General features: G+C 39.0%; 2 protein-coding genes across 2 annotated transcripts in view; both read right to left on the reverse strand.

Moving 5' to 3' along the window:
• Nucleotides 1-24,554, reverse strand: part of PDE11A (phosphodiesterase 11A) — a 437,737-nt gene that overhangs the window by 323,218 nt on the left and 89,965 nt on the right. The gene's annotated exons all lie outside the window — the stretch shown is intronic.
• LOC133099017 (large ribosomal subunit protein uL23-like) lies at nucleotides 17,866-18,368 on the reverse strand. Its single transcript, XM_061202487.1, has one exon. It carries the CDS (start codon nucleotides 18,366-18,368, stop codon nucleotides 17,898-17,900), a length of 471 nt encoding a protein of 156 aa, XP_061058470.1. The 3' UTR covers nucleotides 17,866-17,897.

Raw genomic sequence — 24,554 nt, forward strand, 5'->3', positions numbered from 1 at the left:
GCCATTTAAACAGCAAATCCTCACTACATTTTAAATATGATTTGATTCCTATTTTGAGAACATATTTATTACGTAAATTAAGGTGTGCTTTTTCATAAAAATGAACACAGATGCAGGGGGAGAGAAAAAGCTAAAAAAAATCAGAAATTTTCAGATTTGAACTGGAGATTTAGTTAATATTATATCTAAATATTTTTTAAGTTTTGAATTGTTACTTCCCAAAGGTCAAAGTTTTCATTTTCAGCAGAAAAAAGTTGCCTACAAGAAATATTAAAACAAATTAAATAGGGAAACTCTTTGAGGTGGTGGGACTTATTCCAGCTCCCTATGCTTTGTGTTGGAAAAATAAATAAAATTTAACAGTCAATGAGCTTTCTGTATCTATGTCCTGTAATTATCTCACAGAAAAAATAAGAAAGTAAACTCTGCTTCAAAATTATCAAATATCTTCTGCTCTATTTTTAAGCGTCCCTGCTCAATTCCATCAGTCATTCCCTGGCCACACCAGTATTCCTGTATCTCAGGATGAGCTCTACATGGATGCTTAGGGGAATCATCCAACAAGAATCGTACATGAGCATGTGCTGGTGTAACCTTGTGTTCCACATACCACAAAGATGTATTCCTCTACAGTGATCCACCCTCCTACATGGGGAATCAGGAAATGTCAGTACAGGGAACAGATCTCGACAACCCTCTAGGACAACTCCTTCAAATATAAAAAATGACCCCAAAGAAAGGAAGTTTTTTTCCCGATTCTGACAGATGAGATCCAGTGAAGTGAAGTTAACAGGCCCACTCAGGCCACAGTCTAGCTACCCAAGTGTCCTTCTCTCCTTGTCCACCTAAAAGGTAAGAAAGCAGGACCACGGACATATCCAACTCATTCTTGCCCTGTTCCCTGCTCCTCTCTCAAAATCTGTTTTCAGAGATATGGTATCTAAAATAGCTCTTACCTTAAAGCACAAGCTTATTCCCAGTATCTGCTTCATATGATTGTTGTAAGTTTAAAGCACCTAGTACAGAGTTGGACAAATAGTAAGTACTCAATAAACCTTAGCCTCTACAGCCTCAACTTACCCTGACCCCAATCTGCCCTCTCCCCAGGCCACCCCCCCACCCCCAGCACCTCTTTTGTATGCCTGTCAAACTAGACTACTCACTTTCCTAAGCTAACTGAATGTACTAGGTGCTGGGCTTTGTGCTAAGCAGTTTACCTGCATTATATCAGCTAATTCCCAAACAACCATGGTTGGTAGGTACTATTAATACTGCCTTACTAGAAGTAAGTCCATGAGAGCCAAGATTTTTGCCTGTTGTCACATGAAAAGATGGTTAACATTGCTAATCATCAGAGAAATGCAAATCAAAACCACAATGAGATAGCAACTCACACCTGTCAGAATGGCTATCATCAAAAAGAACACAAATAACAAATGTTGACGAGGGTGTGGAGAAAAGGGAACCCTCACGCACTGTTGATGGGAATGTAAATTGGTGCAGCCACTGTGGAAAACAGTATGGCAATTTCTCAAAAACCTAAAAATAGAACTACCATATGACCCAGCAATTCTACTCCTGGGTATATATCTGAAAAAAGCAAAAACACTAGTTCAAAAAGATACATGCACCCCAGTGTTCATAACAGCATTATTTACAATAGCCAAGATATAGAAGCATCCTAAGTGTCCATTAACAGATGAATGGATAAAAAAGATGACGTATATACAATGGAATACTACTCAGCCATAAAAAAAAGAATGAAATTTTGCCATTGGCAGCAATATGGATGAACTTGGAGGGTATTATGCTAAGTTAAATAAGTCAGACAGAGAAAGACAAATACCGTATGTCAGCACTTATATGCAGAATCTAAAAAATACAACAAACTAGTGAATATAACAAAAAAGAAGCAGATCCACAGATATAGAGAACAAACTACTGGTTACCAGTGGGGAGAAGGAAGGGGGGAGGGGCAATAGGGGTACGGGAGTAAGAGGTACAAGCTACTATGTATAAATAAATAAGCTACAAGGATATATTGTACAGCACAGGGAATATAGCCAATATTTTATAATACCTATAACTGGAGTATGACCTTTAAAAATCATGAATCACTATATTGTACACCTGTAACTTATATAATATTGTACATCAACTATACTTCAATTTAAAAAATAAAAATATTTTTGCTTGTTGTGTTCACTGTTACTCCCCAGATTCCCATAATAGGACTTGGCACATGGTAGTTGCTCAATAAATATTTGCTGAATAACTGAACAAATGAACAAACAAATGAATAAATGAATACCTATTTTATGGATCAGGAAATTGAAGCTGAGAGAGACCAAGCCATTTGCCCAATGTCACACTGTTACTAAGTGGTGAAGCCAGAATTCCAGACACAGTCTGACTGATGCCAATGCCCACAGTCTTAAGCACTCTCCCACACCCTCTCAAATGGGAGAGCGGTGATTTAGTCAGACAAATGGCTCATTTTGACTCATCCTACATAGACTTGATACCACAGACTGAAAAGACAGAGGGACCATATTTATTCTAACCCTTAATTTTTTTTTAACATCTTTATTGGAGTATAATTGCTTTACAGTGGTGTGTTAGTTTCTGCTTTATAACAAAGTGAATCAGCTATACATATACATATATCCCCATATCTCCTCCCTCTTGCGTCTCCCTCCCACCCTCCCTATTCCACTCCTCTAGGTGGGCACAAAGCTCCAAGCTGATCTCCCTGTGCTATGTGGCTGCTTCCCACTAGCTATCTGTTTTACATTTGGTAGTGTATATATGTCCATGCCACTCTCTCACTTCGTCCCAGCTTACACTTCCCTCTCCCCGTGTCTTCAAGTCCATTCTCTACGTCTGTGTCATTATTCCTGTCCTGCCCCTAGGTTCTTCAGAACCATTTTTTTTTTTTTTAGATTCCATATATATGTGTCTAACCCTTAATTGAAGGAGATTATTTTGTCTCCTAAAAAACCAAGGCTTATCAATGTACACATTTACTTTTTTTTTTTAATAAATTTATTTATTTATTTATTTTTGGCTGCATTGGGTCTTTGTTGTTGGGTCTTCGTTGCTGCACGCAGGCTTTCTCTAGTTGCAGTGAGCAGGGGCTACTCTTCGTTGCAGTGCGTGGGCTTCTCATTGAGGTGGTTTCTCTTGTTGCAGAGCTTGGGCTCTAGGCATGCGGGCTTCAGTAGTTGTGGCTCGCGGGCTCTAGAGCGCAGGCTCAGTAGTTGTGGTGCACGGGCTTAGTTGCTCCTTGGCATGTGGGATCTTCCCAGACCAGGGCTTGAACCCGTGTCCCCTGCATTGGCAGGCGGATTCCCAACCACTGCGCCACCAGTGAAGTCCCCACATTTACTTTTATGCCAACAGCAATGAATTCTCCTTGTGGTTCTCAAAATAATAAAATAATTCACTCAGGCAAACCTAGTTAAGAAGACAAATATTTCTCTGATTTGGAAGATTTTCTTTAATTTCTGATTTAATCTGTATCATAGAATTAGCCTAAGGGAGAAATTGTTTTTTCTATAGCAAACTAAAAAAGATTTAGAATTCTGGTGCTCTCCCAATCAATACTGACTGGTTCAGAAGGTAAAAAGAATTACTATATACAAGCTAAATAAACTGAAGTTTAAGAAAATAGCTGTTTTCAAAAAACAAACTTCCAGATGAAAATACTTTATTCATACACAGTCAAGTAAATTCCTATAGGATGAGCCAACTTTTCAGCTATTAAAACTCTCCAGTGTTTGCAACAAGGCCATAATTTCATTGTTAATCATGATACATATTTAAACACCCAGTGTTTCCCATTGGGAAGCTTTGCTACCAGAAAGCAGGGAACAGATATTTCACCTGTAATACTCTATGATACCGAAACCTGAGGGTCCTATATGTGCAAGATTTCATGTAGAGAAAAGCTGTAAGCAAGCTCTTTACTACAAATATTCATTATTATCCACTATATCCATCTGATTATCCAATCAGATCTTAGGGACTAAAAGAGTGGTTTGCAGCTATTTATGTCAGTACCAATCTTGTAAACAGCTGTTCTCCCCCAGTGAATAACAATTCATGCTGCTCGGTAGTAAAGAATGTTTATTTTATTTCTTTAACTGGTTATTTTACTACTTTGTCCCTCTTAGGGAAAAGACGGATATTAAAAATACATATAACCATGCAGATCAGTAATTCTTTAGCTTTTGTCTCCAAGTAAATATTTCTTGAGTACCTATTATAATCTCTGCTAATTGCTAGAAATACAAAGATGAAAAAGATTTGATCTCTGCTTTCATATTTATGTTCAGGAGAGAAACTAATCATTATATTTCAATCCAACAAAAATTTATTGAGTAGTATTATAGGGAATTTTTAATAAAATTTAGTGATATTAACTGAATTCTGGGCAGAAGGAATTGAATAAGCAAAAAATCAGGAGTTGGGAAGATGCATTTTGTGTCCTGTAAATGGCAAGAAACCCAGTGAGACTTAAGTGTGAACAATGTATGGGCAATGTGTCGAGAAATGAGAGTCAAAAAGTATTTGAGACTCAATCCTGAAATGATTCAAATGCCATTCTGAAGAGTTTCGGTTTTATGCTGGAAGCCACAGAGATCTGTGAGACTTACAGTGAGTGGCATGGTCACATCAGGACTGCAAAAATAGAACTCTAGCAACAGGACTCCAGAGAGAGGGGAAGAATCAAGAATGGGGAGACACAAACCATCACTTCTAAAGGTTATGGACCAAGAGTATTTTTAAGTAAAACGGATAGAATTTGACAACTAATTAGATATTGGACATGAGATTAAAGGAAGGAGTAGAATCAAGGATGATGGCTAGGTCTCTAGCCAGGTGGCTAAAAGAAGGGTGATACTATGGAGTAACGTAGACAACTCCAGAGGAAGACTACAGTCAGGGCACCAGTGCAGGAAGGCAGTGAGTTTGGTTTGGGATTTGTAGCATTTGAGAGGGAGCAGAAGATCCAAGTAGGAATGACCTGTGGAATCCTGGAGCTTCAGAAGTGAAATAAGCCTACTGACCTACATTCAGCACCAAAGTGAGAGCTGAACTCACATGCACTTAGGCGACTCCCAAGGGATAGAGTGGAGAACAGAAGAGAAAGCAGAAGGTAGCTACCACCACGTCAAGACCAGGTAAAGGAAATGAGGCAGAGGAGGTACAACAGGGGAAGCTGAGGCAGGCGGTGAACCAGAGCAGTGCAGCAGGGAGTCAGGCAGCCAGGGGAGGAATTTGAGGGAGGAGGGGTGGTGGGCACTGTCAGCTGCTTCAGGGAGATTAAAAGGATGACTAGTAATATTCCATAGTTAGGGGATCAGTATTTATTGAAGCAAATGTTTTTGCTGTTGTTCAGTCAAATGGTCATCTAGGGAATACCTGGTCAGGCATGAGTAATAAAGCTGCCAGAGGAATAAAAGTCACTGGATTCGATAAGATTGTGAAGCTGAATAGCAAGAAAACGCCCCTGCAGCCGTGCATGCAGAATATTGGGCCAGCTATCTTATAACAATACAAAAATTGTCAGCAACCCTCTACAGTATATTCCCTTTTACTTTTTCTTTTCAAATTGTTTTGTTTCTCTTTTCTCTAACACATTGTTTATAAAGTAGAAAGGAGAAGTTAGCAGTTTTACATATTTGGAGATTAAAACTCATGAAGGTTAAATGACTTGCTCAGAGCCCCACAGCTAGTTAATGGCTATTCTGGGGAGGCTGGGAAAGCTCAAAAGTCACCAGCAATCATCCTGCCCCCTACCGATCCTTTCCATTTTAGCAGGCTTTTCACAAAGCCCTGGACTTCAATCCTGCCACGTTGCCTGGCTAAACTAAACTAAATTAAAACTACACTAAACTAAACTAAACTAAATGACTAAAACACAGATCTGTCTTGAGTTGAAGAATGTCAGGTAGGGACACCCTCTGTTAACCAGTTATCAGCAACCCAGCACATGTATATGTGTATACATTTACATATATAAGTGAAATAGTAACAATACTTACCCTCACTATGTGCAATGCTCTCTGATGTTTTCATTTACAAAATACACTGTTCAAGACAAGATTTCATATCGCAACTCGTGGGTCGTGACCCACAGTTTGGGAAACGCTGCCTCAGAGCCATCCTTTCCTGATCTGAATCATAGCACACACATCTGATGGGCTGGCAGAGCCTGCCTGCTCTGCCTCACAGTTGTTCTCTTAATCTGCCCTCTTCTCTCTAGCGCTGTCCTGTCTCTAGCTTAGTGGCAGATATCTTCCAAACTGTTAACAATAGGCGCACCTTCTCTCTTCGCTCAGTAGTGGATCCAAAGCTCTTCTTCTCTCCTTAAGGCCACCACCAAGCTCACCTTAGTCACACTCAGTTGGTAACTGGCTCCTCAGTCACACATAAAGTATTTGGCAGAAGCTCCAGCCTCTAAAATCCTAACCTAGCCTCTATCCCAGAGGCGTCCTCCTTCTGTCTAGGGCCAACCCCTTCTCATCTACACCGGACCCTTTGCCCACCCACTCTTTCCAAAGCTTGTTTACTCAGCTCTCCCTTCTCCTTGGACTCAGTCCCCTTGGCTCACTTCTCCCTCTTTATAAAATATCCTTTCAATTCAACTTCCCTTTAGGGATGAACATCTTAAAAGATGGTTTTACCCTGATGTGACCAGGCCACTCATTTCCATTTATTCTTTGCCCCAGTTTTGTTGGGCTTTCTTCCCACCATTCACCGAAAGCTTGCACTGAGATTATGACGTCTGTGCCAAATCCCAAGGCATATTTTGAATTATCAGTCCTCCTTGATTTCGAAGCATTAATGGATACAGCTTTGAATCTTTCTGGCTTCCTTCTCTCACTATTGTCTTCCGGTCTGGTCTCTCAGACCATCCCTTCTCTGGCTCTCCTTTTTTTTTGCATATTCTTCATTATCAGGATTCTTTACCTAATTCTCTTCTAGTCTCGGTCTACAAGCATTTTTTAAAAAATGATCTTTTCCATTTCCATGGCATCGCCTACCACTTTTACCTTAAAATTCCTAAATCTCTCTTCATAGCTCTGTTCAGCTACTATAGAAATCTAGTTTTGATGGATTTAGCTTTTACATCCTACGGCTAATATTGCTTTTATCTAAGTTAGAAAGACATGCAAAAAGTGACAAATGTTACTTGCTTTCCTATGAGAATCTCGCTGACATCTCGCTGGACTAGTTCCAGCAGCCCACAGCGGAAAGCCACCACTCTATAGTCACCTCTTATATACATGGTTTTTTTCCCCTTTCTTAGAGGTTCCTATCTTTTAGAATTTTCTTTTTGAATTATCTGAGTGTTACCCACCAGCTCTGAAATAAGCTGCATGACCGGTACTGTCATCCTTTTTCTTCATTTTATTCATAGGTAGGAACAGAAATACCCTTGTGGCCTTAAGTAATGAGACTTTGTAAAATATCAGTGTCTCTCTACCCCTCTTCCTCTCTTTTCCCTCTTCATGACCAGTCAATAAAGCGTGTCCCTACCTGACATTCTTCAACTCAGGACAGATCTGTGTTTTAGTCATTTAGTTTAGTTTAGTTTAGTGTAGTTTTAATTTAGTTTAGTTTAGCCAGGCAACGTGGCAGGATTAAAGTCCAGGGCTTTGTGAAAAGCCTGCTAAAATGGAAAGGATCGGTAGGGGGCAGGATGATTGCTGGTGACTTTTGAGCTTTCCCAGCCTCCCCAGAATAGCCATTAACTAGCTGTGGGGCTCTGAGCAAGTCATTTAACCTTCATGAGTTTTAATCTCCAAATATGTAAAACTGCTAACTTCTCCTTTCTACTTTATAAACAATGTGCTAGAGAAAAGAAAAACAAAACAATCTGAAAAGAAAAAGTAAAAGGAAATATACTGTAGAGGGTTGCTGACTATTTTTGTATTGTTATAAGATAGCCGGCCCAACACCACAGCTGCTGTTTTGTGAGTTGCCTGAGGCCTTGCTAATGGATGGTTTGTCTCTACAAAAGTGTTTGTTGGAGCATGGTACACCTACCAAGCAGGTGGGTTTTCTTGCTATTCAGCTTCACAGTCTTATCAAATCCAGTGACTTTTATTACTCTGGCAGCTTTATTACTCATGCCTGACCGGATATTCCCTAGATGACCATCTGACTGAACAACAGCAAAAACATTTGCTTCAATAAATACTGATCCCCTAAGTATGGAGTATTGTTAGTCATCCTTTTAATCTCCCTGAAGCAGCTGACAATGCCCACCATCCCTCCTTCCTGAAACTCCTCCCCTGGCTGCCTTGACTATGGGTTGTAGGCAAAAAAGTTTGAAACCTACCACTTCAATGTGGAACACTGAGCAGAAGGTGACATCTTAAATCAAGATCAAGAATACAGATAAGGAGAAGTTTCAGGGCTTAACAATCAAGTATACCCTGAGATTCCTAATTCTCTCTTTGTTTCCTAATTCTCTCTTTGTTTCTCTAATGAGCTAACAGAAATCTAATTTGATGGCTTGAGCTTTTACATTCTATGACTAATGCACAATCAACTGTTTTGTCTAACTACTGGTCTAACTAGAATTCCTTTTTTAATTGTTTCAACCCATGGCACTTTATAAACTAATTTCTTGGGTTTTTTGCATCAGTTTTCTGTCTGGCTAAACTAAACTAAATTAAAACTACACTCAACTGAAACACAGAGATAATTATTAATAAAAAGAAGGCATTCATTCTGTGATTTAGAAAACTAATTCTGCTCTCATAATGATATTAGTTTCAATGATAAAATTTTGAGTTTTAAGTGTTAGCCCAGTTTTCAGTATCTCTGATATCTACACAGTTCAATCCCAGTTTATTTAGTCTTTTGACAAAGAGATTTTTTAAAGAAATTCTTTTGAAGCAGAAAATTGACTCAGTGTAGTTTTTTCACTCTGTTACACATATTAAACTTTGATTTGGGTGATGGAAAGAGGTGGAAAGAAACGGAGAGGTGTGAGGGAAAAGGCCAATAAGTTTATAAATTTCAAACTACAAAGAGACAAGAGAATATTACCAATCTTTCATTGTCAGAGAAATGAAGAATCTTATTCATGCCCTTGAAAACGAAGAATGGAGTTGCCAGTGTATGCCAAGAGTGATTCTCCTCTGAAATGGAGGTGAGTGGTTCTAGATGAGACATGAGGGTGGTGTGACAGTGGCTGCAACACACAGACACACAAACACACACACACACACACACACACACACACACACAGAGCAGAGTCTAGAGTTAAACCAGCCTGGGTTCCAACCCCAGCTCACTCACTTACTAACTGTGATCTTGGGCAAATCATTTAACCTCAGTAATTTAGTAGCCTCATCTGATAGTATCTTAGGATGATAAAAATAGACTTCTCAAGGTTGTTATTAGGTGGGAATAAGACAATTCCTGTAAAGTGCTCACAGGGAAATGCAGTAAGTACTAGTTCAATATTATGATTGCATTTTTTTTCCTAGGGATGCCATAACAAAGTACCATGAACCGGGTGGTTCAGAACAACAGAAATGTATTATCTCACAGTTCTGGAGTCAGCAGCCTTACATCAAGGTGTTTGAAGGGCCATAATCACGCTGAAACCTGTTGGGGAAGGAAGCTTCTGGTAGCCCTGCCATCCATTGGCTTGTGGCACCATAACTCTTATTTTCAAATGGTGCTCTCCCTGTGTCTCTCCACATAGTCTTTCCTCTGAGCATGTCGGTCTCTCTATCCAAATTTCCCCTTTTAATAAGGACACCAGTCATATGGGATTAGGGCCCACCCCAAAGACCTCATTTTTAAACAATTACCTCTGTAAAGACTCTATATCCAAATAAGGTCACATCCTGAGGTCCTGGAGGTTAAGACTGCAACCTATCTTTTTGAGGGGAACACAATTCAACCCATAACAGTGATTCACTAAATTATCCTGCTAGAGATATTTTGCAAGAGATAAGTTAGTAAAGGACTTTAAAATTGTAGAATATCCTTCTCTAGTGATTCATTTTCTGTTTCTTTTTCTTTTTAAAAGAAGGAATACTTGATCTTTTTCATGTAATGACTTGTGTAGAAATTGAGTTTCCTGCTCTTAGCTGAGTCTGGAATGGCTGGGTGCGACTTCTCTGTCATCCTATGGTTTCCTGGTCTTGAGGAAAGGAGAACAGCCACAGGCCTATGCAGCCAGGCCTGCAGAAGAACACACCACAGAAAAAGAGCATATACCTCCACTCTAAATGGTTTGTTAATCACATAACAACCTCAGTTGCACTCGTCATAACTGGAAGAGAATGGCTCTTCAATGGAATTTAAATGAGTATAAATTACATACTTATTAATCAAAATGAATCCTTCTCAGCCAAGTACTTTTTTGTCTTGTTAAATGTTTTTAATGAGTAATATGGACTTTTTGTTGTCCAGTTTTCTCTGCCATGACCCTGATTCTAAACCCACTTTCATCATGCAAAATGATACCCAAACATTAAACATTCATTTCTACTTCATATGCTTTACAAAATGACATATATTTTTGCCCCAAAACTGGACCGTACTATGAAGGTTTGATCTCCTAACACTGCAGTCATGGGTATACCTATCAAAGGCTTTAAATTAATTAACATAAGAAATAAAAACAGGAATATCTGAGGACTGAATACAGGCCAGTAGTGAATCCAGCACCTTTATTTTTTATTCAGAGCTGTATTGATCCACATTTACTCAAATGCATTAATGACCTCCTCTAACAGAACTCTCATTTTAATTATAGTTTGTCATTACCTCAGTTTTCTCAAGTAGTTAATAACCTGAAAACGCATAATTACACTGACTCCGGATACATTTCTTAAAAACTGCTATTTTCAGATTTGGCCCCAGGTGACGGACTGCAGTCATTGCTAATTGGCAGTAGTAATGGATCAATGCCACAAGGTGGCACTATAAGCAATAGGCTACTGGTGCTTATTTTATTTATTTATTTATTTATTTTAACATCTTTACTGGAGTATAATTGCTTTACAATGTTGTGTTAGTTTCTGCTGTATAACAAAGTGAATCAGCTATATGTGTATATATATCTCCATATCCTCCCACGCTCCCTATCCCACCCCTCTAGGTGGTCACAAAGCACCAAGCTGATCTCCCTGTGCTATGTGGCTGCTTCCCACTAGCTATCTATTTTACATTTGGTAGTGTATATATGTCAATGTTATTCCCTCACTTCATCCCAGCTTACCCTTCCCCTTCCCCAAGTCCTCAAGTCCATTCTCTGTGTCTGCGTCTTTATTCCTGTCCTGCCCCTAGGTTCATCAGAACCATTTTTTTTTTTAGATTCCATATATATGTGATAGCATACAGTATTTTTTTTCTCATTCTGACTTACTTCACTCTGTATGACAGACTCTAGGTCCATCCACCTCACTACAAATAACTCAATTTCGTTTCTATTTATGGCTGAGTAATATTCCATTGTATATATGTACCACATCTTCCTTATCCATTCATCTGTCGATGGACACTTAGGTTGCTTACATGTCCTGGCTATTGTAAATAGTGCCGCAATGAACATTGTGGTACATGACTCTTTTTGAATAACTGTTTTCTCAGGGTATATGCCCAGTAGTGGGATTGCTGGGTCGTATGGTAGTTCTATTTTTAGTTTTTTAAGGAACTTCCATGCTGTTCTCCATAGTGGCTGTATCAATTTACATTCCCACCAAAAGTGCAAGAGGGTGCCCTTTTCTCCACACCCTCTCCAGCATTTATTGTTTGTAGATTTTTTGATGATGGCCATTTTGAGCGGTGTGAGGTGATACCTCATTATAGTTTTGACTTGCATTTCTCTAATGATTAGTGATGTTGAGCATCTTTTCATGTGTTTGTTGGCAATCTATATATCTTCTTTAGAGAAATATCAGTTTAGGTCTTCTGCCCATTTTTGGATTGGGTTGTTTATTTTTTTGATATTGAGCTGCATGAGCTGCTTTTATATTTTACAGGTTAATCCTTTGTCAGTTGCTTCGTTTGCAAATCTTTTCTCCCATTCTGAGGGTTGTCTTTTCATCTTGTTTATGGTTTCCTTTGCTGTGCAAAAGCTTTTAAGTTTCATTAGGTTCCATTTGTTTATTTTTCTTTTTATTTCCCTTTCTCTAGGATGTGGGTAAAAAAAAGTCTTGCTGTGATTTATGTCATAGTGTTCTGCCTATGTTTTCCTCTAAGAGTTTGATAGTCTCTAGCCTTACATTTAGGTATTTAATCCATTTTGAGTTTATTCTTGTATATGGTGTTAGGGAGAGATCTAATTTCATTCTTTTCCATGTAGCTGTCCAGTTTTCCCAGCACCATTTACTGAACAGGCTGTCTTTTCTCCATTATATATTCTTGCCTCCTTTATCAAAGATAAGGTGACCATATGTGTCTGGGTTTATCTCTGGGCTTTCTCTCCTGTGCCATTGATCTATATTTCTGTTTTTCTGCCAGTACCATACTGTCTTGATTACTGTAGCTTTGTAGTATAGTCTGGATTCAGGGAGTCTGATTCCTCCAACTCCGTGTTTCTTTCTCAAGATTGCTTTGGCTATTCGGGGTCTTTTGTGTTTCCATACAAATTGTGAAATTTTTTGCTCTACTTCTGTGAAAAATGCCATTGGTAGTTTGATAGAGATTGCACTGAATCTGTAGATTGCTTTGGGTAGTAGAGTCATTTTCACAATGTTGATTCTTCCAATCCAAGAACATAGTATATCTCTCCATCTGTTTGGATCATCTTTAATTTCTTTCATCAGTGTCTTATAGTTTTCTGCATACAGGTCTTTTGTCTCTTTAGGTAGGTTTATTCCTAGGTATTTTAATCTTTTTGTTGCAATGGTAAATAGGAGTGTTTCCTTAATTTCTCTTGCAGATTTTTCATCATTAGTGTATAGGAATGCAAGAGATTTCTGTGCATTGATTTTGTATCCTGCTACTTTACTAAATTCATTGATTAGCTCTAGTAGTTTTCTGGTAGTATCTTTAGGGTTCTCTACGTATAGTATCATGTCATCTGCAAACAGTGACAGTTTTACTTCTTTTTTTTCAATTTGGATGCCTTTTATTTCTTTTTATTCTCTGATTGCTGTGGCTAAAACTTCCAAAACTATGTTGAATAACAGTGGTGAGAGTGGACAACCTTGTCTTGTTCCTGATCTTAGAGGAAATTGTTTCAGTGTTTCACCATTGAGAATGATGTTGGCTGTGGGTTTGTCATATATGGCCTTTATTATGTTGAGGTAGGTTCTCACTATGCCTACTTTCTGGAGAGTTTTTATCATAAATGGGTGTTGAATTTTGTTGAAAGCTTTTTCTGCATCTACTGAGATTATCATATGGTTTTTATCCTTCAATTTGATAATATGGTGTATCACATTGAATGATTTGTGTATATTGAAGAATCCTTGCATTCCTGGAATAAACCCCACTTGATCATGGTGCATAATCCTTTTAATGTGCTCTTGGATTCTGTTTGCTAGCATTTTGTGGAGGATTTTGGCTTCTATGTTCATCAGTGATATTGGCCTGTAGTTTTCTTTCTTTGTGACATCTTTGTCTGGTTTTGGGATCAGGGTGATGGTGGCCTCATAAAATGAGTTTGGGAGTGTTCCTCCCTCTGCTATATTTTGGAAGAGTTTGAGAAGGATAGGTGTTAGCTCTTCTCTAAATGTTTGATAGAATTCGCCTGAGAAGCCATCTGGACCCAGGCTTTTGTTTTGGAAGATTTTTAATCACAGTTTCAATTTCAGTGCTTGTGATTGGTCTGTTTATATTTTCTATTTCTTCCTGGTTCAGTCTCAGAAGGTTGTGCTTTTCTAAGAATTTGTCCATGTCTTCCAGGTTGTCCATTTTATTGGCATATAGTTACTTGTAGTATTCCCTCATGATTCTTTGTATTTCTGCAGTGTCAGTTGTTACTTCTCCTTTTTCAGTTCTAATTCTGTTGATTTGACTCTTCTCACTTTTTTTTTTCTTGAAGAGTCTGGCTAGTGGTTTATCAATTTTGTTTATCTTCTCAAAGAACCAGCTTTTAGTTTTATTGATCTTTGCTATCATTTCCTTCATTTCTTTTTCATCTATTTCTGATCTAATCTTTATGATTTCTTTCCTTCTGCTAACTTTGGGGTTTTTTTGTTCTTCTTTCTCTAACTGCTTTAGGAGTAAGGTTAGGTTGTTTTTCTTCCTTCTTGAGGTAGGATTGTATTGCTATAAACTTCCCTCTTAGAACTGCTTTTGCTGCACCCCATAGGTTTTGGGTCGTTGTGGTATCATTGTCATTTGTGTCTAGGTATTTTTTTATTTCCTCTTGGATTTCTTCACTGATCTTTTGGTTATTTGGTAGTGTATTGTTTAGCCTCCATGTGTTTGTATTTTTTACAGATTTTTTTCTTGTAATTGATATCTAGTCTCATACGGTTGTGGTCAGAAAAGATACTTGATAAGATTTCAATATTCTTAAATTTACCAAGGCTTGATTTGTGACCCAAGATATGATCTATCCTGGAGAATGTTCCATGAGCACCTGAGAAGAAAGTGTATTCTGTGGTTTTTGGATGGAATATCGTAGAAATATTAATTAAGTCCATCTTGTTTAATGTATCATTTAAAGCTTGTGTTTCCTTATTTATTTTCATTTTGGATGATCTGTCCATTGGTGAAAGTGGGGTGTTAAAGTCCCCTACTATGACTGTGTTCCTGTCGATTTCCCCTTTTATGGCTGTTAGCATTTGCCTTATGTATTGAGGTGTTCCTATGGGGTGCGTAAATATTTACAATTGTTATACCTTCTTCTTGGATCGATCCTTTGATCATTATGTAGTATCCTTCTTTGTCTCTTGTAATAGTCTTTATTTTAAAGTCTATTTTTTCTGATATGAGAATTGCTACTTCAGCTTTCTTTTGATTTCCATTTGCATGGAATATCTTTTTCCATCCCCCCACTTTCAGTCTGTATGTATCCCTAGGTCTGAAGTGGGTCTCTTATACACAGCATATATATGGGTCTTGTTTTTGTATCCATTCAGCCAGTCCGTGTCTTTTGGTTGGCGCAGTTAATCCATTTACATTTAAGGTAGTTATCGATATGTATGTTCCTATTACCATTTTCGTAATTGTTTTGGGTTTGTTATTGTAGGTCTTTTCCTTCCCTTGTGTTTCCTGCCTAAAGAAGTTCCTTTAGCATTTGTTGTAAAGCTGGTTTGGTGGTGCTGAATTCTCTTAGCTTTTGCTTGTCTGTAAAGGTTTTAATTTCTCTGTCGAATCTGAATGAGATCCTTGCTGGGTAGAGCAATCTTGGTTGTAAGTTTTTCTCTTGCATCATTTTCAATATGTCCTGCCACTCCCTTCTGGCTTGCAGAGTTTCTGCTGAAAGATCAGCTGTTAACCTTATGGGGATTCCCTTGTATGTTATTTGTTGCTTTTCCCTTGCTGCTTTTAATATTTTGTCTTTGTATTTAACTTTTGATAGTTTGATTTATATGTGTCTTGACATGTTTCTCCTTGGATTTATCATGTTTGGGACCCTCTGCACTTCCTGGACTTGACTGACTATTTCCTTTCCCATAATAGGGAAGTTTTCAACTATAATCTCTTTGAATATTTTCTCAGAACTTTTCTTTTTCTCTTCTTCTTCTGGAACCCCTATAATTCAAATGTTGGTGCGTTTAATGTTGTCCCAGAGGTCTCTGAGACTGTCCTCAATTGTTTTCATTCTTTTTTCTTCATTCTGCTCTGCAGTAGTTATTTCCACTATTTTATCTTCCAGGTCACTTATCTGTTTTTCTGCCTCAGTTATTCTGCTATTGATTCCTTCTAGAGAATTTTTAATTTCATTTATTGTGTTGTTCATCATTGTTTGTTTCCTCTTTAGGTTTTCTAGGTCCCTGTTAAACGTTTCTTGTATTTTCTCCATTCTATTTCCAAGATTTTGGATCATCTTTACTATCATTGCTCTGAATTCTTTTTCATGTAGACTGCCTATTTCCTCTTCATTTGTTTGCTCTGGTGGGTTTTTACCTTGCTCCTTCATCTGCTGCATATTCCTGTGTCTTCTCATTTTGTTTAACCTACTGTGTTTGGGGTCTCCTTTTCGCAGGCTGCAGGTTTGTAGTTCCCATTGTTTTTGGTGTCTGCCCCCAGTGGGTGAGGTTGGTTCAGTGGCTAGTGTAGGCTTCCTGGTGGAAGGGACTGGTGCCTGTGTTCTGGTGGATTAGGCTGGATCTTGTCTTTCTGGTGGGCAGGGCTATGTCTGGTGGTGTGTTTTGGGGTGTCTGTGAACTTAGTATGATTTTAGGCAGCCTCTCTGCTAATGGCTGTGGTTGTGTTCCTGTCTTGCTAGTTGTTTTTCATGGGGCATCCAGCACTGGAGCTTGCTGGCCATTGGGTGGAGCTGGGTCTTAGCTTTGAGACAGAGATCTCTGGGAGAGCTCACGCCAATTGACATTATGTGGGGACAGGAGGTCTCTGGTGGTCCAATGTCCTGAACTCAGCTCTCCCACCTCGTAGGCTCAGGCCTGACACCAGGCCAGAGCACCAAGATCCTGTCAGCCACATAGCTCAGAAGAAAAGCGAGGAAAAATAGAAAGAAAAAAAAATTTTTTTAATAATAATAAAGAACGAAAAGAAAAAAAATCATTAAAATAGAAAAATAAAAAAAAGAAGAGAGCAACCAAACCAATAAACAAATCCACAAATGATAACAAGCGCTAAACACTAAACTAAGATAAACATAAAAATCAGAAACAAATCAGTCGCAGACAGCAAACCCTAAGTCTACAGTTGCTCCCAAAGTCCACCACCACAATTTTGGGATGACTTTTTGTCTATTCAGTTATTCCACAGATGCAGGGTACATCAAGTTGATCATGGGGATTTAATCCGTTGCTCCTGAGGCTGCTGGGAGAGATTTCCCTTTCTCTTCTTTGTTCGCACAGCTCCTGGGGTTCAGCTTTGGTTTTGGCCCCACCTCTGCGTGTAGGTCGCCCTCAGGCATCTGTTCCCACCCAGACAGGATGGGGATAAAGCAGCGGCTGATTAGGGGGCTCTTGCTCATTCAGCACGGGGAGAGGGAGGGGTAAGGTAGTTACAATTGGAATGTGGGGCGAGCCTGCGGTGGCAGAGGCCAGCATGACATTGCAACAGCCTGGGGTGCACCATGTGTTCTCCCGGGGAAGTTGTCCCTGGATCACAGGACCCTGGCAGTGGCGGGGTGCAAAGGCTTCTCGGGGGAGAGGGGGTGTGGATAGTGACCTGTGCTTGCACACAGGATTCTCGGTGGCTGCAGCAGCGTTAGCGTTTCATGCCCATCTCTGGGGTCTGAGCTGATAGCCACAGCTTGTGCCTGTCTCTGAAGCTCGTTTAGGTGATGCTCTGAATCCCCTCCTCATGCACCCTGAAAAATGGTCTTTTGCCTCTTAGGCAGGTCCAGACTTTTTCCCGGACTCCCTCCCAGCTAGCTGTGGTGCACTAGCCCCCTTCAGGCTGTGTTCACGCAGCCAACCCCAGTCCTCTCCCTGGGATCTGACCTCTGAAGCCCGAGCCTCAGCTCCCAGCCCCCACCTGCCCCGGCAGGTGAGCAGAGAAGCCTCTCAGGCTGGTGAGTGCTGGTCGGCACCGATCCTCTGTGCGGGAATCTCTCCACTTTGTCCTCTGCATCCCTGTTGCTGCGCTCTCCTCTGTGGCTCCGAAGCTTCCCACCCCCGGGTCCCTGCCAGTGAAGGAGCTTCCTAGTGTGTGGAAACTTCCTCCTTCACAGCTCCCTCCCAGAGGTGTAGGTTCCATCCTATTCTTTTTTTTTTTTTTATAGTGAAAACTTTTATATTTAGAATTAGTCAGCTGGACTCAGTTTAGATGATCCCAATTTTGTTGGCAACATCCAAAGTGTCATAGTCAGGAGCCAGTCGAACACATGCCTTCTTCTCTCCATCAGGCCTGATCACGGTGTTGACCTTAGCCACGTCAATGTCATAGAGCTTCTTCACAGCCTGTTTAATTTGGTGCTTGTTGGCCTTGACATCCACAATGAACACCAGTGTGTTGTTGTCTTCTATTTTCTTCATGGCTGACTCGGTGGTGAGGGGGAACTTGATGATGGCATAGTGGTCAAGCTTGTATCTCCTAGGGGCGCTCTTCCGAGGATATTTGGGCTGTCTCCTGAGCCGCAGTGTTTTGGGCCGTCGGAAGTTGGGTGACGTCCGGATCTTCTTTTTTTTGTGGCTGTGTACGCCTTTCAACACTGCTTTCTTGGCCTTCAAAGCCTTTGCTTTGGCTTCGGCTTTGGGAGGGGCAGGGACTTCGTTCTTCGCCTTCGGCGCCATCTTCGTGAAAAGCCATCTTATTCTTTTGTCCCTGTTTTTCTTTTATTTCTTTTGCCCTACCCAGGTAGGTGGGGATTTTCTTTCCTTTTGGGAAGTCTGAGGTCTTCTGCCAGCATTCAGCAGGTGTTCTGTAGGAGTTGTTCCACATGTCGATGTATTTTTGATGCATTTGTGGGGAGGAAGGTGATCTCCACATCTTACTCCTCCACCATCTTGAAGGCTCCCCCTCTGGTGCTTATTTTAATTGGCACCTATTCTAAAAGCTGATCCAGTCCACGTGGTTCTAAAGAAAACTGGAAAACTCTGAGACTCAAATGAAGAATGGAGACAAGAAAAGATTACATAAATAGAAAAAAAAAAGCAGCTATAATTATCGTATCAAAAACACAATCCAGGTCTTCTACTACACATAAGAAGCTACTTTAAAGACTGCTCTTATTTACTGTAACGAATTAGTTACTTGAAAAATGAAACACAAATTCATGAGGGTTTTGTTACTTGATGGACTAAAGGAAATTTTTCATATGTTATGCGTTTCTTAATTTTTTTTTATTTTGAAAGACATGGCACCAGTGAGTTTATAGTTGAACCAGAAGACAGACAGAAAACTAAGAATTAATAGTACACTAGTTATAGCCATAAGATAAATAAGTTTGGTCATCAAGTCTGTGTAATATGATTGTTTCGGTCAAGTAAGTAAGGCAACTGGCATTGACAGCTTAGAAAGAGTGACCTTCCAGATCAAGAATTCTGAAGCTAATGATGGTCCATTATTAGGAGTACATGACAAAGTCAACCCCCAAAGTAGAATCAATTAATAAAATAAATTAGCAACATATCTTCTCTTTAATGCACTGGTACTCATATTTCCTTCTGTGAAATTCTGACTTCTACTTAGGCTATCAGTTACACCAAAATGACTCTCTTTTGCTGTGCAATTGTTGCAGGGCTTAGGAAAAGAAATGATTTACATAAAAATTTGAAATTTGCCAACTGCTGAAAAAGATCTACTATAATTTGAGAGTATCTTAATACTCTGCTGATTTTAGATTGGTGCTGAATGGAAGAGCTAAAAATGATGCATAGCAAAAATGCATGAAATTGCTTGCTCATCTAAACAGTTTGTAACGGCAGAGCACATGAAAAGTTAAACAGTCCATATAAAAAATCTAGAACTAAAGTTTTTCTCATGAAATCAATAGCATATTGCTGAAGGTATGTATGACTGGCATAAGTACACTTTTTAGAAATTTAGATATAGTTGACATATAACATTATATTAGCTTCAGGTGTACAACAGAATGATTCAATATTTATATATATTACATGTACACTTTTTAAAAATTTGAGATATATATCATGTACAATATTATATGCGTTACAGGTGAACAACACAGTGATTCACAATTTTTAAAGGTTCTAGTCCATTTATAGTTATTATAAAAATTAGCTATATTCCATGTTGTACAATATATCCTTGTAGCTTATTTATTTTGTACATGATAGTTTGTACTTCTTAATCCCTTACCCCTATCTTGCCCCTCCCCACCTTTCCTCTCCCGGCTAGTAACCACTAGTTTGTTCTTTATATCTGTGAGTCTGTTTCCTTTTTATTATATTCACTAGTTTGTTTTATTTTTTTTAGATTTCACATATAAGTGATATCATACAGTATTTGTCTTTCTCTGTCTGACTTATTTCACTAAGCATAATACCCTCCAGGTCCATCTGTGTTACTGCAAATGGCAAAATTTGCATGGACACTTTTAATTGAGCCAAAGTAAATCCAGAAAGAAGACAAACATAGTTTATACCAGTGCTTCCTTTGAGCATTTTCAAATTATGAGGTTTTATTTCTTATGCTTTTATTCTTGATTCTGCATTAATTTGCACCTACTTATATGTTTCAGTCCCCAATTAAATCAAAAGCTTCTTGGACTCAGTAATATACCTCCTAATTTTTAAGTCCCTCACAGTCATAATAAGAATAATATAATAAAGGCTGCCATTTGTTAAGTTCTTATTAGATGCTAGGTATTGTGATAAGTAGGTATCATTGCACATTAACCTCGCCAAAAAATCTCATGAGATTAGTCCTAACGCACTGTCTGTTAATAAAGAGGAAACAAAGGTACAAGTTAATTTGCCAAGTTTACACAACTACTGAGTAGCAGAACCCAGTTTAGAATCCAAGAAACTTTATGCCAAATCCCCTGGCTTGCCTCGTAGAGTGGAGGTAGAGGCATGGTGGTTAATGGCACATCACCTGAGGTCTCTCTGGCTCCCAAGCTGACTGGTTTTATGGTCTTGGTGTATTACTCAGGCATTCTGTGTCTCAATTTAGTTATTATACCACCCGGCAGTTCATAAAGTAGAAGTTCAAAAACTCTTACTAAGAACCTTCCAATTTCTCTCAGGTACCTCCGAACAAATAAACCCTTTTGTGAAACATTCTCCAGCTGCTTTAATAGGCGAGTAAATCAACTGGCATTTGATAGAACTGAAATAAGGTGGATATCTGATTTCCAGTAGTGGTCCTCAATGGCTTCTGACAGGTTACACTGTGCTGTGACTACTAGCATTTCAGGCTATTGTAATTAAAATAGCGCTTGCTTTCTCCAACAAATCTACTACATGTCTACATGTCAAGCAGGGTTGGCAATTGAAATGAAGAGTGTAAATGAATAGTAAATCTTTTTGGGAAAATGATAATTTGGAGTACTACTGAATTTGAACATTACTAAACCTGATTGAAGTATTGCCATGGTTTACCTTCAGTTTTATTTAATTTAATCTGTGTGTGGCTTTCATTTACCAAATATCCATACCCTTCTGGGAGTACTGGGAAATCTGTGATTTGAGCTAAAATTACATAAATCAGGGAACACAGAGGCATAAGAGAGGTTCCTATAATTTTCTGGTGACTCATTTAAGCCAAAACAATCAATAAGGAATAATGTTCTCTTCTTACTTTCAAAGGCATTTGGGGCATTCAGCCAACATATACAGAGAAATTCATTAATCCCTTAATCAGTGGCATAGGAGGCAACACATTGTAGAAAGAACTCTGAACTCAATGTTAAGAAATGTTGAGTTTAAACCAAGCTCTGCTACTAATCAGCTGTGTCTCACTAGGCAAATCACTTCTCCTATCTGACTCAGTTTCCTGCTCTGTAAAGTAAGAGGATTTCTGTTATTGAACTTTAAAGTTTTAAGAATTGGTACAGTGTAAAAACAAAAATATTTATCTAGGTGGGAACCCAGGAGTTTTATAAAATGCTACATGAAGAGCCAGAGTAAGGCCCAGGTGCTTATATTTGCTTCTTTAAAGTTGACACAACAAGACACTGCTTTGGGAAAGATCCCTGGTGTTCTCCTTACTTGCTGCAAGTAATAAATCCTTCCTTCTTCCACAAAAAAATAAAAAATAAAGTTGAGACATTATGTTGGAAAAAGGAGTAGTTACCCTAAAAAACATAAGCCAAAGTGACCTTAGACAAAAACCTTTTGCTCTAGTGCAAGTTTTCTCAAACAAGAGGCTGCCAAACTATTTCAACTATCAAGGAAAATATAAAAAGAGAAAAAGACACCCTGACTTTCAGTGTCCTTTTTTTTTTTTGGTCCAAAACTAGAGTAAGATTAACCCCACCCTATTGCATGCAACTACAGGCATGGAAAGGAATAAAAGATAATAGCACTGAACTATCATTCATGTCCCTGGGAGTAAGAACACACCTGTTATCATCTTCCGTGTTGAGACATTCAGGGAAGTGGGGTCCCAGCCCCTACTATCAGTCTAATACACTCTTGACTCCCTTGCCCTCTTCTCAGCTATGTCTTTCCCTCTTGCTGCAGTGTCAGCCTGGGGGAGCCATGTACCTGGACAGAGCAGAGGACAAGCAGGAGCATCTCTGGCAGTGGGATCAGAGCCTTTTCACAGCCCCGTGGGCTTGCTCTGCCCACTACAGACCCTGTTTCATGAGTGGGATGGACGCTCTGTGTTCTCTCTTAGAACCGTATGGAGACTGTTAAGGAGCTGGTTCCAATCCCAACTTACTGCTTACCAGTTGTGTGTCTTACTTTCTGGGTTTGGCTTCCTCTTCTTAAAAATGGGGATTACAATACCTCACTAAATTACTCTACCATGCATGCTACAGCTGCAGCAATTAATGAAGAAAAAAATGGAGACCTGATATAATATGGACACTTGAGAAATATCTGAGCTGTGGGCCCATGTCTGCACAATGTCTGGCAGCCTGGATTTGCCAGGAGTCCATTTACATTAGACACGGAAGAGTCTCCCTGGAAATAATTCCTCTTAAGGGAAGAGAAAGGCAGACCTATACGCTTAGCCCTGTAACAACGCCTCGATTGTCAGAGGGAAGGGAGTGACTAGTAGGATATCCTGTTTGTTGACATTCATAACTGTGGCTGACCTGGCCTCCAGATGCTTATGTTTGATTCCTAAAAACAAAGAAAGATACGAGTAGAACCTGTAAAGAGCTGGTTACATTTAGGGGATGAAAGGTAATGGTGGTTTCCAGCCATGATGGAGCGTCCAGCAGGAGACAGCCCAGCTGTCATCATCTAAGGCATGCCGCCTTCATGAGGCTTAGACCAACAGATGCCCAGAAAACAAGGAAAATTATTTTATTTTAAGGAAAATAAAAAGAGTTGTTTATGAGTACATGTCAAACGTCACCCTGGGACTTCCCAGAGGTAGGTAGAAAGGTCTGAGGAACTGAAGACACCACAGTATCAAAGGTGGTTGAAAGGTAGAAAAATATAATGTTACAACAGAAGCTCTCTTAATGACCTCCACTTAAATAATCTGCAGTATAAATTGATGACCTCTGTAAAACATAGCGACATATCTAAAGCATGCTGAAAGGTTTAGCTAGGAGACTAATACTCTTGCATACACCTGGCCCTACTAGCTGAGCGATTTTGCTTATCCAAGTGTCAACTGTATTTGTTTCCAAGCCTGTTTATGTCAGTTGTAGTTGTTCTTATAAGTTCAGATATGGGTTTTTTTATTACATAAACCAAACAACATGAAAAAAAGAAAATCTTTTTTTTCCCTAGGAAAATTAAGTTGAAATCCAGAGAGTTTGATAAAATTGTGTCATCAAAAAGGAAAAACTCTCAAGTTAGATGTAGGTAAGACAATCATAAAAAGCTGAAGAAAAATCAAAAAAGCCTAGAATGATTCTAGATTTCTTTACAAGTACCTTTTAACTCTAGCTCCATTTTGAATCAAACTAAATTATCAACCACAGATAATACATTATGGGTGTGGTTTATGTAAGGAAAACAAACTGATTCTCTAGTTAATGGATCCTCAATCAAAGAAAACACTTGCCTGACAATAAAAAATTGTCTGATGGATGTACATTAATATTTTAATTAAAATAACATGTTTAAGATGTATATGTATTGCTTTGAAATAATTTGCTATTTTAATGAATTTGGAGCCTACCTAACCAATTACCAGTCCTGATCATATCAGATAAGAAGCCTTCTTCTATATTATTGTGACCCTATTTCAACCTAACTTAGTATAGTCATATCTATCAGGTTTTACAGAGTATGCAATAACCCTAAAATTACATCTATTTTACTCAAAGAACTGTATTTAGATAACTGACTCAAATCTTGGAAATTGAAATGTTAACTCTAAAGATTGCATACAGTACTTAGTGTCCAGTTTTTCTCAGCAAACATTCCTGACTACATCCTTCTGGGTATTTTTACAAACAGAGGCAGATTCACCCACTGATGTCTGCTTACATAGTAAAACTTCATAGTAAAATTTCAGGGATTCCATGAAGATCCTCTGTCCCTCAAATATACCCCCACTAGCTTGCAGATGTCTACAGGGCTACAGTTGATACTGTTTTCCTTATTGCTTTCTGAGAGCAGCTTTTCCTACAGTCAGAATTGAGGGCCAGAGGACCCTCTAACACTTATAGAGGGGAAGAGGGCAAAGGGCAAACAGCAAAGGACCCCAGAATGTCAATTATATAGTCCAAGTTTCCTAATCTTCTCTAATGCTTGATAAAATCAACTATTTTCCCAAGCATTTGACTATCATGGAAAACTACTAATTGACACCTTACAGAATCACTATTCTGAGGAACATCATTAGTGAAATGTTTGTTTTTTGAACCACGTCTTCCTCATCTC

This window comes from Eubalaena glacialis, chromosome 1 (genome assembly GCF_028564815.1).
Source record: "Eubalaena glacialis isolate mEubGla1 chromosome 1, mEubGla1.1.hap2.+ XY, whole genome shotgun sequence".
Taxonomy (NCBI): Eukaryota; Metazoa; Chordata; class Mammalia; order Artiodactyla; family Balaenidae; genus Eubalaena; species Eubalaena glacialis.

Coding starts and splice junctions, on each gene's coding strand:
- LOC133099017 (XM_061202487.1), bottom strand. CDS start 18,368: ATGGCGCCGAAGGCGAAGAACGAAGTCCCTGCCCCTCCCAAAGCCGAA.